Source organism: Schistocerca piceifrons, chromosome 7 (genome assembly GCF_021461385.2).
Source record: "Schistocerca piceifrons isolate TAMUIC-IGC-003096 chromosome 7, iqSchPice1.1, whole genome shotgun sequence".
NCBI classification, from domain to species: domain Eukaryota; kingdom Metazoa; phylum Arthropoda; class Insecta; order Orthoptera; family Acrididae; genus Schistocerca; species Schistocerca piceifrons.
Window position 1 is genome coordinate 336,215,065 of NC_060144.1, and position 13,024 is coordinate 336,228,088.

The 13,024-nt window shown below is 43.5% G+C and overlaps 1 protein-coding gene across 1 annotated transcript in view; it reads right to left on the reverse strand.

Annotated features, from left to right (window-relative positions):
* The window catches only part of LOC124805686 (nose resistant to fluoxetine protein 6-like), a 462,198-nt gene that overhangs the window by 13,179 nt on the left and 435,995 nt on the right, over positions 1-13,024 (reverse strand). Inside the window, exon 13 of the mRNA XM_047266255.1 lies at positions 2,991-3,099. Within this exon, the coding sequence (XP_047122211.1) occupies positions 2,991-3,099 (109 nt within the window). The remainder of the gene's footprint in view (positions 1-2,990; positions 3,100-13,024) is intronic.

The window sequence follows — 13,024 nt, forward strand, 5'->3', positions numbered from 1 at the left end:
CACTGCATTGCAGAATAGCGATGTACTTCCAACATGATGGATGTCCGGCACATAGCTCGCGTGCCGTTGAAGCGGTATTGAATAGCATATTTCATGGCAGGTGGATTGGTCGTCGAAGCACAATACCATGGCCCGCACGTTCACCGGATCTGACGTCCCCGGATTTCTTTCTGTGGGGAAAGTTGAAGGATATTTGCTATCGAGATCTACCGACAACGCCTGACAACATGCGTCAGCGCATTCTCAGTGCATGTGCGAACATTACGGAAGGCCAGCTACTTGCTGTAGAGAGGAATGTCGTTGCACGTATTGCCAAATGCATTGAGGTTGACGGACATCATTTTGAGCATTTTTTGCACTAATGTGGTATTTACAGGTAATCACGCTGTAACAGCATGCGTTCTCAGAAATGATAGGTTCACAAAGGTACATGTATCACATTGGAACAACCGAAATAAATTGTTCAAACGTATCTGTATTTTAATTTAAAAAACCTTCATGTTACCAACTGTTCGTCTGAGCCATATGTTTGTGACTATTACAACGCCATCTATCACAAAGCGAAAAAGTGGTCCAACTAAAAAATTCATATTTCTTTACGTACTACACGAATATGTAATAAAAATGGGGGTTCTTATTTTAAAAAACGCAGTTGATATCCGTCTGACCTATGGCAGCGCCATCTAGCGGGCCAACCATAGCGCCATCTGGTTTCCCTCTTCAAGCTAGACGAGTTTCGTTCTTTGTAGTTTTTTCGTGTGACGCTTATTTCGTGAGATATTTGGCCCGGTCACGATCAATGGACCACCCTGTATAGCCCTACGCTTTGTTTCACACCTGTTAAGCAGTAATCTCTGTTTCTTACACGTTCCTTTACAGTGACTGTATACCATGGAGGTTCCCTCCCATTATGAACTGTTCTACTGGGTACAAATCTCTCCAGTGCAAGCTCAACTGACATACCTTTCTGTTTCTTTACAAGCTTCACTGGAGTTCTTCATCAGACCTCAAGGGGAGCTAACACTAATGGAGGGAAGGATATGGCTGAGAAACAGCCTAGGGAATTGTTTCGAGAGTGAAACTTTCGGGTCGGGTCGTGAAAGCAGTCACTAAGAGTACTGCACGCAAAAGGAAAGGTTTCTAGTTCGAGTCTTGATCCGGCATACTGTTTTAATCTGCCAGGAAGGTTCGAAACAGTGCACATTCCCCTGCAGAGTCAAAATTTTTCGGGCATATCGGACATTTAGACCCGCTCGTATAGCTTAGAGGGTATCGAGCTAGCTTGCAAGACAGGGTGGCGACACAGATCCGAATGGAAACCGTGCGGTGGATCCTGGTACACCGGTCATTCTGCGTGTGGTTTTTAAGCGGTTTTCCAAGCTCTTTTAGACAAATTTTGGGCATGTCCCCAGTCTCCACCTCAGAAAAACACAAGACAGTTAAACTACGATAGCACACAGAGTATAGTTTACACGATTCCCACACAGATGGCGCACACGCCTTCCCGCCTTAGGTTGACTGAGAACTCTTGGCGGTAGGTATGGTATCCGACCACATAATTAAACTAAAATTAATTTTTTAGTTTTGAAAACATTGGATCCCATACGACTGGATAAATTATTTTTTTATTTAATTTGGTAGGTACTACAGGATTCGGCAGGTGTTGGAAGTTCCATGCGGCTTTTCGCGGATGATGCTGTAGTATACAGAGAAGTTGCAGCATTAGTAAATTGCAGCGAAATGCAGGAAGATCTGCAGCGGATAGGCACTTGGTGCAGGGAGTGGCAACTGAACCTTAACATAGACAAATGTGATGTATTGCGAATACATAGAAAGAAGGATCCTTTATTGTATGATTATATGATAGTGGAACAAACACTGGTAGCAGTTGCTTCTGTAAAATATCTAGGAGTACGCGCACGGAACGATTTGAAGTGGAATGATCATATAAAATTAATTATTGGTAAGGCGGGTGCCAGGTTGAGCTTCACTGGGAGAGTCATTAGAAAATGTAGTCCATCAACAAAGGAGGTGGCTTACAAAACACTCGTTCGATTTATACTTGAGTATTGCTCGTCAGCGTGGGATCCGTACCAGGTCGGATTGACAGAGGAGATAGAGAAGATCCAAAGGAGAGCGGCGCGTTTCGTCACAGGGTTATTTGTTAAGCGTGATAGCGTTACGGAGATGTTTAGCAAATCCATGTGGCAGACTCTGCAAGAGAGGCGCTCTGCATCGCGGTGTAGCTTGCTGTCCAGGTTTCGAGAGGGTGCGTTTCTGGATGAGGTGTCTAATATATTTCTTCCCCCTACTTATACCTCCCGAGGAGATCACGAATGTAAAATTAAAGAGATTCGAGCGCGCACGGAGGCTTTCCGGCAGTTGTTCTTCGCGCGAACCTTACGCGACTGAAACGGGAAAGGGAGGTAATGACAGTGGCACGTAAAGTGCCCTCCGCCACACACCGTTGGGTCGCTTGAGGAGTATAAATGTAGATGTAGATGCAGAGGATAAGAACTGCGTGGCGACAAAAATAGAAAAAAAGCATTTACTCAATATTATTGAAAGCAACAGTTGCCACTGCTAAGGAAAGATAAAGTCTCTGGAAATGACCGAACTGAATGAAGGAATTCATCACTGTTTTTAAAAGACACGTGGAAAAAAGAGAAAGAAACAACAGTGTAGACAAAAGATATTTATTAAAACTGTGTGTCGGACCAAGATTCGAACTCAGGACCTTTGCCTTTCGCGGGCAAGTTCTCTTTCATCTGAGCTACCCAAGCACTATTCAAGGCTCGCCCTCACAGCCTTACTTCCGCCAGTACTTCGTCTCCTACCCTCCAAACTTCACAGAAGATCTCCTGCAAAACTTACAGAACTTGCGAAAGGCAAAGGTCTCGAGTACGAGTCTCGGTCCAGATTTAATCTGCCAGGAATTTTCATATCAGCGCACAGTCCGCTGTAAATTTCATTCTGGAAGAGATACTTACCCTGGGGCAGGAGCACGTTGCACAGTGCTGAGGTTGGCAGCTCCACCATGAGACAGAGCACCAGAGCATAGAAGTAGGCCTCCATTATGTCAGAGAACCAGTGCGATATCTGCAAAACAAAGCACAGCATTAAAATCTCTGCTGTACAGTTCCACAACTTCACTAAGCACCTGTCTAATTCAGCGTCACTGAAGCATTTCGGCATACTATTAATGTGGCACATTGTAAGCAGGCTGTTTAGGTTTTTATGTTGGTAACGCCACGTAGCGCTCTGTATGAAAATCACTGACTGCTGTGTGCAGTCTGTGGCTGGCTGGCATTGTTGGAATATTCGCTATTGTAGTGTTGGGCAGTTGGATGTGAACAGCAGGTAGCGTTGGGCAGTTGAAGGTGAGCCGCCAGCAGTGGTGGATGTGGAGAGAGAGATGCCAAAGTTTTGAGAGCTTACTATAAGCGGACGATCTGGACGTGTTTCTGCCAGAAAAAGGAAATTTGTATATATATAATCAGGAAACATTCCTCACACACAAAGAGAGAAAATATGTTATGTGGACTTGTGTTCGGAAACGCTTACTTTCCATGTTAGAGCTCATTTTATTACTTCTCTTCAAATCACATTAATCATGGAATTGAAACACAGCAGCAGCACTAAATGTAAATTGGCAATGTAATTGAAACACACAGCAACAGACCGTACCAGCGTGACTTCAAACACTTTGTTACAGGAAATGTTGAAAATGTCCTCCGTTAGCGAGGATACATGCATCCACCATCCGTCGCATGGAATCCCTGATGCAGCCCTGGAGAATGGCGTATTGTATCACAGCTGTCCACAATACGAGCACGAAGAGTCTCTACATTTGGTAACGGAGTTGCGTAGACAAGAGCTTTCAAATGCCCACATAAATGAAAGTCAAGAGGGTTGAGGTTAGGAGAGCGTGGAGGCCATGGAATTGGTCTGCCTCTACGGTCACCGAATCTGTTGTTGAGAAGCTTACGAACACTTCGACTGAAATATGCAGGAGCTCCATCGTGCATGAACCACATGTTGTATCGTACTTGTAAAGGCACATGTTCTAGCAGCACAGGTAGAGTATCCCGTATGAAATCACGATAACGTGCTCCATTGAGCGTACGTGGAAGAAAAAACTAAAATAAGCTCTAACATGGAAATTAAGCGTGTCCGGACACATGTCCACATAACATCTTTTTTTTATTTGTGTGTGAGGAATGTTTCCTGAAAGTTTGGCCGCACCTTTTTGTAACACCCTGTATATATTTGAACATTATTAAGGTAAACACATTGTTTGTTCTCTATCAAAATTTTTCATTTTGCCTATCAGTAGTTAGTGCCTTCAGTAGTTAGAATCTTTTATTTAGACGGCAGTATTGGCGCTCACTGTATTGCAGTAGTTCGAGTAACGAAGATTTTTGTGAGGTAAGTGATTCACGAAAGGCATATTTTATTGTTAGTCAGGGCCATTCTTTTGTAGGGATTATTGAAAGTCAGGTTGCGTTGTGCTAAAAATATTGTGTGTCGGTTTATTGACGATCAGAATAAGTAAAGAGAGAACTGTCTGAGTACGTTCAGTTTTGCTCTGCTGTTTGAAAATCAAATAACGTAAGAGGTTTTCCAGCACTGTCATTTTTAATTTTTTTAAGGGGACATTTCAACATTTTACACGCATCTTCCATGTGTTGATGTAACTACAATAATAATTCTTATAATCACAGCAGCGCGTTAAGGGATAATTCAAATGAAATAATAATTTAACGGCTTCGAATGGTGTATGACTAAAAGCAAACATGATGAATAGTTATTTTTATATCTAGATAATTCAAAATGCACTTGTTGCTGTCATATAAAACATTTATTTCCGTAACTTAATTTCTGGTTGTTTGTTGTTTTGAAAGCCCCCTCTGTAATTTTTGTATTCGTGTGACCAGAAAAAACATACAAAAATTCACTCCCCACTAGTACCGCCTTTTAACTGACTAGTAATTTTTAAAAAAATCCTCAAGCGATATGCTGTTGTCATTGTCGTTGCTGTTATCGTGGTCTTCAATCCGAAAGTTGGTTTGATGCAGGTCTCCACGCTGCTGTATCATTTGAAGGCTCTTGATAGCTGCAACAGCCGTATTAATCCTTTGGTCTACAACCAAAATGTTTACAAGCATACTTCCATCTGTTACCGAACTGATGATTCCTTCCTGTCTCAGGATGAGCCCTACCAATTGATATCTTCTTTTAGTCAAATTACGACATAAATTTAATTTTTCTCCATTTCGGTTCAGTATTTCCTCGTTAATTACACGATCTACCCATCTAATATTTAGGATTTTTCTATAGCGTCACATTTTAAAAGTTTCTATTCTCTACTTGTCTGAATCGTCAGTGTTTCAGTTCCATACAAGGATACCATCCAGAGGAAATACCTTCAGAAAACATTTCCAAGAGCTTAAGTTTAGTCTGAGGTGACAAAGTCATTGAATACCTCCTAATATCGCGTCGGATCTCCTTTTTCCCAGTGTCGTGGGGCAACTCAGCGTGGTATGGACTCAAAAAAATCGTTGGAAATCCCTTGCAAAAATATTGAGCTACGTCGCCTTTATAAGCGTCCATAATTGCGAAGGTGTTGTCGGTGCAGGATTTTATGCACAAACTCTCCTCTCGATTATGTTCCATAAATAACTGACGAGATTCTTGTCGGACTATGGCTCAGAGCACTATGGGACTCAACTGCTGAGGTCATCAGTCCCCTAGAACTTAGAACTAGTTAAACCTAACTAACCTAAGGACATCACAAACATCCATGCCCGAGGCAGGATTCGAACCTGCGACCGTAGCGGTCTTGCGGTTCCAGACTGCAGCGTCTTTAACCGCACGGCCACTTCGGCCGGCTTGTCGGACTATCACGGTGGCCAAATCATTCGCTATATTTGTCCAGAATGTTCTTCGAACTATTTGCGAACAATTGTGACCCCGTGGCATGACATCGGTGTTCAGGAACATGAAGTCCATGAATGGTTGTCGCCGCGCGGGATTAGCCGAGCGGTCTGAGGCGCTGCAGTCGTGGACTGTGCGGCTGGTCCCGGCGGAGGTTCGAGTCCTCGCTCGGGAATGGGTGTGTGTGTTTGTCCTTAGGATAGTTTAGGTTAAGTAGTGTGTAAGCTTAGGGACTGATGACCTTAGCAGTTAAGTCCCATAAGATTTCACACACATTCGAACATTTGAATGGTTGAAAATTGCCTCCAAGCAGCAGAACATAACCATTTCCATTCAATAACGGGCTCAATTCGACCAGAGGTGCCAGTTCATTCTATGTAAACACAGCCCGCACCATAATAGGGCCACCACCAGCTTGCACAATGGCTTGTTAACAGCTTGGATCCATGGCTTCGTGGGCTCTTGTTTCGCTCTCGAACCCTACCATCAGCTCTTACCAACAGAAATCGGGTCTCTTGTGACCAGGACACGGTTTTCCAGTCGTCTAGGGTCCAGCCGACATGGTCACGAGCCCAGGTCACGAGCGGGTCGTCAGCTGCCATAGCCCATTAACGCCGCACTCTCCTAACGGATACGTTCGTCGTACGCCCCACATTGATTTCTGCGGTTATTTCACCCATTGATGCTTGTCTGTTAGCACTGACAACTCTATAAAAACGCCGCTAGTCTTGGTCGTTAAGTGCAAGCCGTCGTCCACTGCGTTGTTCGCGGTGAGAGCTAATGCCTGAAATGTGGTACTCTCGGCACGCTCTGGACACCGTGAAACTCTGAATATTGAATTCTCTCTAATGATGTCAGAGGAGATAGAGGGCAGTCTAGTATCATGTCGCCGAAATCAGTGCTACAGAGACATCGTAAGTAAGTGAAATTTCCGAACAATAGAACTGTAACCAGTATCATTTCAATCAACAGAGTTATCAACCTCAATTTCGTCTTTTTAAAGGTAAAAAGTTTATTTTACAAAAATCTTTTAGTAGTCATGATCGCAATTACATAAATTTTAATGATTACTAATTCTAGCTGATTATCTAATCGCATTGAGATCTGAAATGTCAACAGAACATTTCATTAAGAAGGAACAATAGGTGTGTTACATATGTTGTTGTTGTTGTTGTGGTCTTCAGTCCTGAGACTGGTTTGATGCAGCTCTCCATGCTACTCTACCCTGTGCAAGCTTCTTCATCTCCCAGTACCTACCGCAGCCTACATCCTTCTGAATCTGCTTAGTGTATTCATCTCTTGGTCTCCCTCTACGATTTTTATCCTCCACGCTGCCCTCCAGTACTAAATTGGTGATCCCTTGATGCCTCAGAACATGTCCTACCAACCGATCCCTTCTTCTGGTCAAGTTGTGCCACAAACTCCTCTTCTCCCCAATTCTATTTAATACCTCCTCATTAGTTATTTGATCTACCCATCGCCGGCCGTAGTGGCCGAGCGGTTCTAGGCGCTACAGTCCGGAACCGCGCGACCGTTACAGTCGCAGGTTCGAATCCTGCCTCGGGCATGGATGTATGTGTTGTCCTTAGGTTAGTTAGGTTTAAGTAGTTCTAAGTTCTAGGGGACTGATGACCACAGTAGTTAAGTCCCATAGTGCTCAGAGCCATTTGAACCATTTTTGATCTACCCATCAAATCTTCAACATTCTTTTGTAGCACCATATTTCGAAAGCTTCTATTCTCTTCTTGTCTAAACTATTTATCGTCCATGTTTCACTTCCATACATGGCTACACTCCATACAAATACTTTCAGAACCGACTTCCTGACACTTAAATCTATACACGATGTTAACAAATTTCTCTTCTCCAGAAACGCTTTCCTTGCCATTGCCAGTCTACAATTTACATCCTCTCTACTTCGATCATCATCAGTTATTTTGCTCCCCAAATAGCAAAACTCCTTTACTACTTTAAGTGTCTCATTTCCTAATCTAATTCCATCAGCACCACCCGACTTAATTCGACTACATTCCATTATCCTTGTTTTGCTTTTGTTGATGTTCATCTTATACCCTCCTTTCAAGACTCTGTCCATTCCGTTCAACTGCTCTTCCAAGTTCTTTGCTGTCTCTGACAGAATTACAATGTCATCGGCGAACCTCAAAGTTTTTATTTCTTCTCCATGGATTTTAATACCTACTCCGAACTTTTCTTTTGTTTCCTTTACTGCTTGCTCAACATACAGATTGAATAGCATCGGGGAGAGGCTATAACCCTGTCTCACTCCCTTCCCAACCACTGCTTCCCTTTCGTGTCCCTCGACTTTTATAACTGCCATCTGGTTTCTGTACAAATTGTAAATAGCCTTTCGCTCCCTCTGTTTTACCCCTGCCACCTTCAGAATTTGAAAGATAGTATTCCAGTCAACGTTGTCAAAAGCTTACTATAAGTCTACAAATGCTAGAAACGTAGGTTTGCCTTTCCTTAATCTTTCTTCTAAGATAAGTCGTAGGGTCAGTATTGGCTCACGTGTTCCAACATTTCTACGGAATCCCAACTGATCATCCCCGAGGTCGGCTTCTACCAGTTTTTCCATTCGTCTGTAAAGAATTCGCGTTAGTATTTTGCAGCCGTGACTTATTAAACTGATAGTTCGGTAATTTTCACATCTGTCAACACCTGCTTCTTTGGGATTGGAATTATTATATTCTTCTTGACGTCTGAGGGAATTTCGCCTGTCTCATACATATTGCTCACCAGATGGTTACATATATGTTATTTAATTAATTCTTTTACATTTTCTTCACTTACTGTATTTTACTGTTTATATTATATGATGGTATTTTTGTTGTTATGTGTACTCGCGCGCCACCCATCAGCATCCTGCCATTCCTTGTGCCTGAGCCAAGCCGCCTGTTTGTTTGCCAAAGCTATCTGTTCAGATTAATGCAGGAGGTAGGGAACATCAAAACAAACATATTTCGACAGTTGACATATGGTCTCTGAAGTCAGCTTGTAATGTTAAGGAACATTTTGTTAATGGTGCAGACGTAAGTTATTGTGTAGGTGTCGCTGACTGGGAATGCGTACTGCCGTTCAAAACTGCTCTGTACGGATGGTTGGCTCTGAGGTCTGGTTGGAAATACACCGATTCATTCGCAAGCATCATCGCCTTTTCACAAAAAAGGTAATTTCCTTGTAAACATACCAACTCACCTTGTGACAACAACAGTGAACATGAAGCAGATTAGTTTTGCTCAAATGGCTTACTTGCATCTTATATACGGGTCTGTGAATGGAAATGGACAAGCTGCAGTAAGAGAGTATCGACAGCACTTTCCCAACCGACAGCTTCCACAACACGAAACATTCGGACGTCTGCATCGCCTGCTATGTGAAACAGGCGCTTTCCGTGCAAATATGCGTGATGCAGGTCAGAATCGAACAGTGCAAATTCCCGAAACAGAAGACGACATGTCGAGGACACTCCATCTACATGTACCGACGTATTGCACACATCCTTCGCGTCAGGCATACAGGGTGGCAATTATTGAACTATATGAAAAAAAACGTAAATTAGTTTCAAACTACGGCATGCACACGCTTTATTCAACATTTAAACGTCACTACAGATATTCGGATTTAGGTTGTGACATGTTCGATATGTCTGCCATCTTTGGCGATGATGTGGCGCAGACGAAAAGCGAAATTCTGCATGACCCGCTGAAGTATCGGAATACCGATGCTGTCGATGACCTGAATGGCTGTTTCCAGCTCAGCAATGGTTTTGGGGTTGTTGCTGTACTGTGCACGTTGTCTTTAACGTAGCCCCACAAAAAGGAGTCGCATGTATTCAGATCCGGAGAATATGGTTGGCAATCGAGGTCCGTGCCAGTGGCCTCTGGTACCACAAAGAATTCGGTCCTCAAAGTGCTCCTCCAACGCAAGAAACACTCTGCTGCTTCGATGGTGTCGAGCTCCGTCTTGCATGAACCACGTCTTGTCGAAATCAGGGTTACTTTGGATAATGAAGATGCACTCGTCTTCCAAAATCTTCACGTACCGTTCGGTAGTCACCATGCCATCAAGGAATTTCGCACCGATTATTCCGTCACTGGATGTTGCACACCTCATAGTCACCCTTGAGGGTGAAGAGACTTCTCGGTCGTGAAATGCGGATTGTGAGTCCCCCAAATGCGCCAGTTTTGCTTTTTCACGAACACATAAAAATGAAAGTGGGATTCGTCGCTAAACCGAACCATGCATGAGCATACTAATTTCCATCAGCTTCGCGGCCAGCCGTGCAGTTTGAACGTCGAAACGCAAACCCTTCTGAAGTTATGACGATTTTATTTCATACAGTTCAATAATTATCACCCTGTAGGCTTGTGTGGAATGTGTTACATGACCAGTAGCTTCATCCTTTCCGCCTTCAGCATGTGGCACCAATAGCACCCGTAAAATTTTCGCCAAGGCGTGCTGTTCGAATAATGGTTTTTACAACAGACTGCCGTGCACTTATTGTTTCTGGCCGTAGTCCTCTGCACAGACGAGGCGTTGTTTACTCGTGAAAGCTGATTAAATATCCACAATTCACATGTCTGGGCACATATGAATCCACTAGGTACTCGGCCTCGTGCTCATCAGTGATTTGACGTTAATGCATGAGCCGGAATACTCGGTAACAGGTTGATTGGACCATACATTCTTCCATTCCGCCTCAACGCACGGAGATACCACATCTTCGTGGGACACATGTTGCCAGAACTGCTGGAGGATGTACCTCTAAATGTTAGGCGAAATGTGTACTTTTAGCATGATATGGCGGCAGCCCGTTTCAGCATTGCTGTCTCAAGAATCATCTGAGAGCCGCCTTTGGGAACCGAGAGATCGGCCGAGGTGGCCCTGTGTCCTGGCCAGCCAGGTCACCTGTCCTCTTGTGTCTGGATTTCTTCCTCTGGGGGCATATAGAACACCTGGTGTATGAAACAGTTGTGGAAACAGAAGATAACCTCGTCGCTAACCGTCGCTGTCGGTACCATTGCGAACATGCCTGGAATCTTCGAACGGACATTACATTCAATGGTCTGAGAATGTACTGCGTGTGTACAGACCAAGGGTCGCACATTCGATTCGTTCTTGTGAGTGCCAGTGCTGTAATTAGCATGCTAGACCAGAATGAGATTTTCACTCTGCAGCGGAGTGTGCGCTGATATGAAACTTCCTGGCAGATTAAAACTGTGAGGGTGGGGCGTGAGTCGTGCTTGGGTAGCTCGGATGGTAGAGCGCTTGCCCACGAAAGGCAAAGGTCCCGAGTTCGAGTCTCGGTCCGGCACACAGTTTTAATCTGCCTGGAAGTTTCATCATGCTAGACTTCTACTATTTAAATCGTCCTAGCATCAGAAATTGCCGTCAGGGACCATCGTACAGCAACTACATATGTTTTGATGTTTTATATCTCCTGTATTAATTTGACCGGATAGTTTCGGGACGCTGTGTATGTCATAGACGGGTTACTGCTGTAACGAGATTGTACACACAATATTGTATATCAATGATGGCTTGCAAGATGGGTTTGTTCTTAAGTATTCTTGCTTGGATAATTCCATTTTGTACTCTACCTTGTACTGACATCACTGTTTATACTTTGCAGGTCTTGCATAGCTACTGTTTTAGTCACATGGTATAAACCATTATTTTATTGTGTTCCGTCTCTTACATGAGATATGACTGTGATGCAGACATGACGACTTTGTCTTATTTTCGGAACATACATTACGCACCTCGATATGTAATTGACCTTCGTTTATTGTATCGATGTTTTAATTAATTGCTTTTAGTGCCTCTTCTTAGTGCAGTTTTTTGCTGTCATTTCACATCTGAAGATAACTGGATAATCAGGGGAGACTGGTAATCATTTATGTAATTGCGATCTTGCCTTTTAAACGATTTTTAGATCGCGTGTCTCTTTCCCTTGTTATGTCAATAATAAAGAATCAATTTCCTTTTACTTGATTAATTGTCACAATTGTCCTTACTGCTTGATGGTTAGTTCTAATTTCTTTCAGTAACATATCAGCAGTAAAATTAATAAGAAACGTTTATTTTTCATCTCATTCGTGTAAATATGGACTCGCTTTCTTCCCTCAAGTCAGGAGTCTCCTTTCCACATGGTTGACCGAAGCGTTATGTTCAGAGTCCATCTGAAGGTGAGGTAGAGATTCGAATGTGGCAAATTTTTCTGTGCGACAAGTAAGTTTCATCGGCTACGACCACATGTGAGGAAGAGAGGGGGGAGGCTGAAGGGAGTGGAAGTGGAGGATGATGCGTCCTGGCCTACTGCCAGGGGCCCAGAGTTTTTTGTACGCCTTTTGCAACCCAGCGTAGTGGGAACAGAGAGTACCAGCTGTGTACGTGAAACGCACTTTTCTGTCGTCAGTAGCTTTTGCTTTGACCATGCAGCTGTTATAAAAATCCTGAATCTCACTCAACACTGTAACTTAAGCGATACCTGATAGCCGAAAAAATTGTTTCGACTTCTCTTGTATGTCCGAGCTGCTACCAGATTGGATCCAAGTCTCTATCGGCGGATCGGAGTGAGAAAGGGACGTTTGCAGATGTAAAAGTGCTTTCTGAGGATAGAGGTGACAAATGAACATGTCTGCAGGACACATGACGTCAACATCTGGCGTGTGAGACACAACCTGCCAAGTGAGAAAATGCCTTCTAGTTATAACTTTCTTGGCGTTCATGTGTGCCTTCCTACCTTGGAAACTATGGGCAGTACGCAACAATTAAAAAAAGTTGTTGCAAAATAATTTGATAATTTGGATGGCCAGAAGAAGAACGTAAGCTGGTCATTTGCGTGCATGCTCACGCTCGGGGAGAGATAACTTCAGGACGGTGGGGGAGAGGTCGTCCTGATGTGGAAGTCTTGACTTACAAGCATCTCCTTGAGTGCGAGGTCCGAAGTTCAAACTTTAGTAAGAGTCATTTGAAAGTGTTGTGTTAAGAATTACGACAAGGAAAGTATTAGGCGCTAATGACTCACCACTTGCTTCAGGAGGACGACAGAAAATGAATGTCT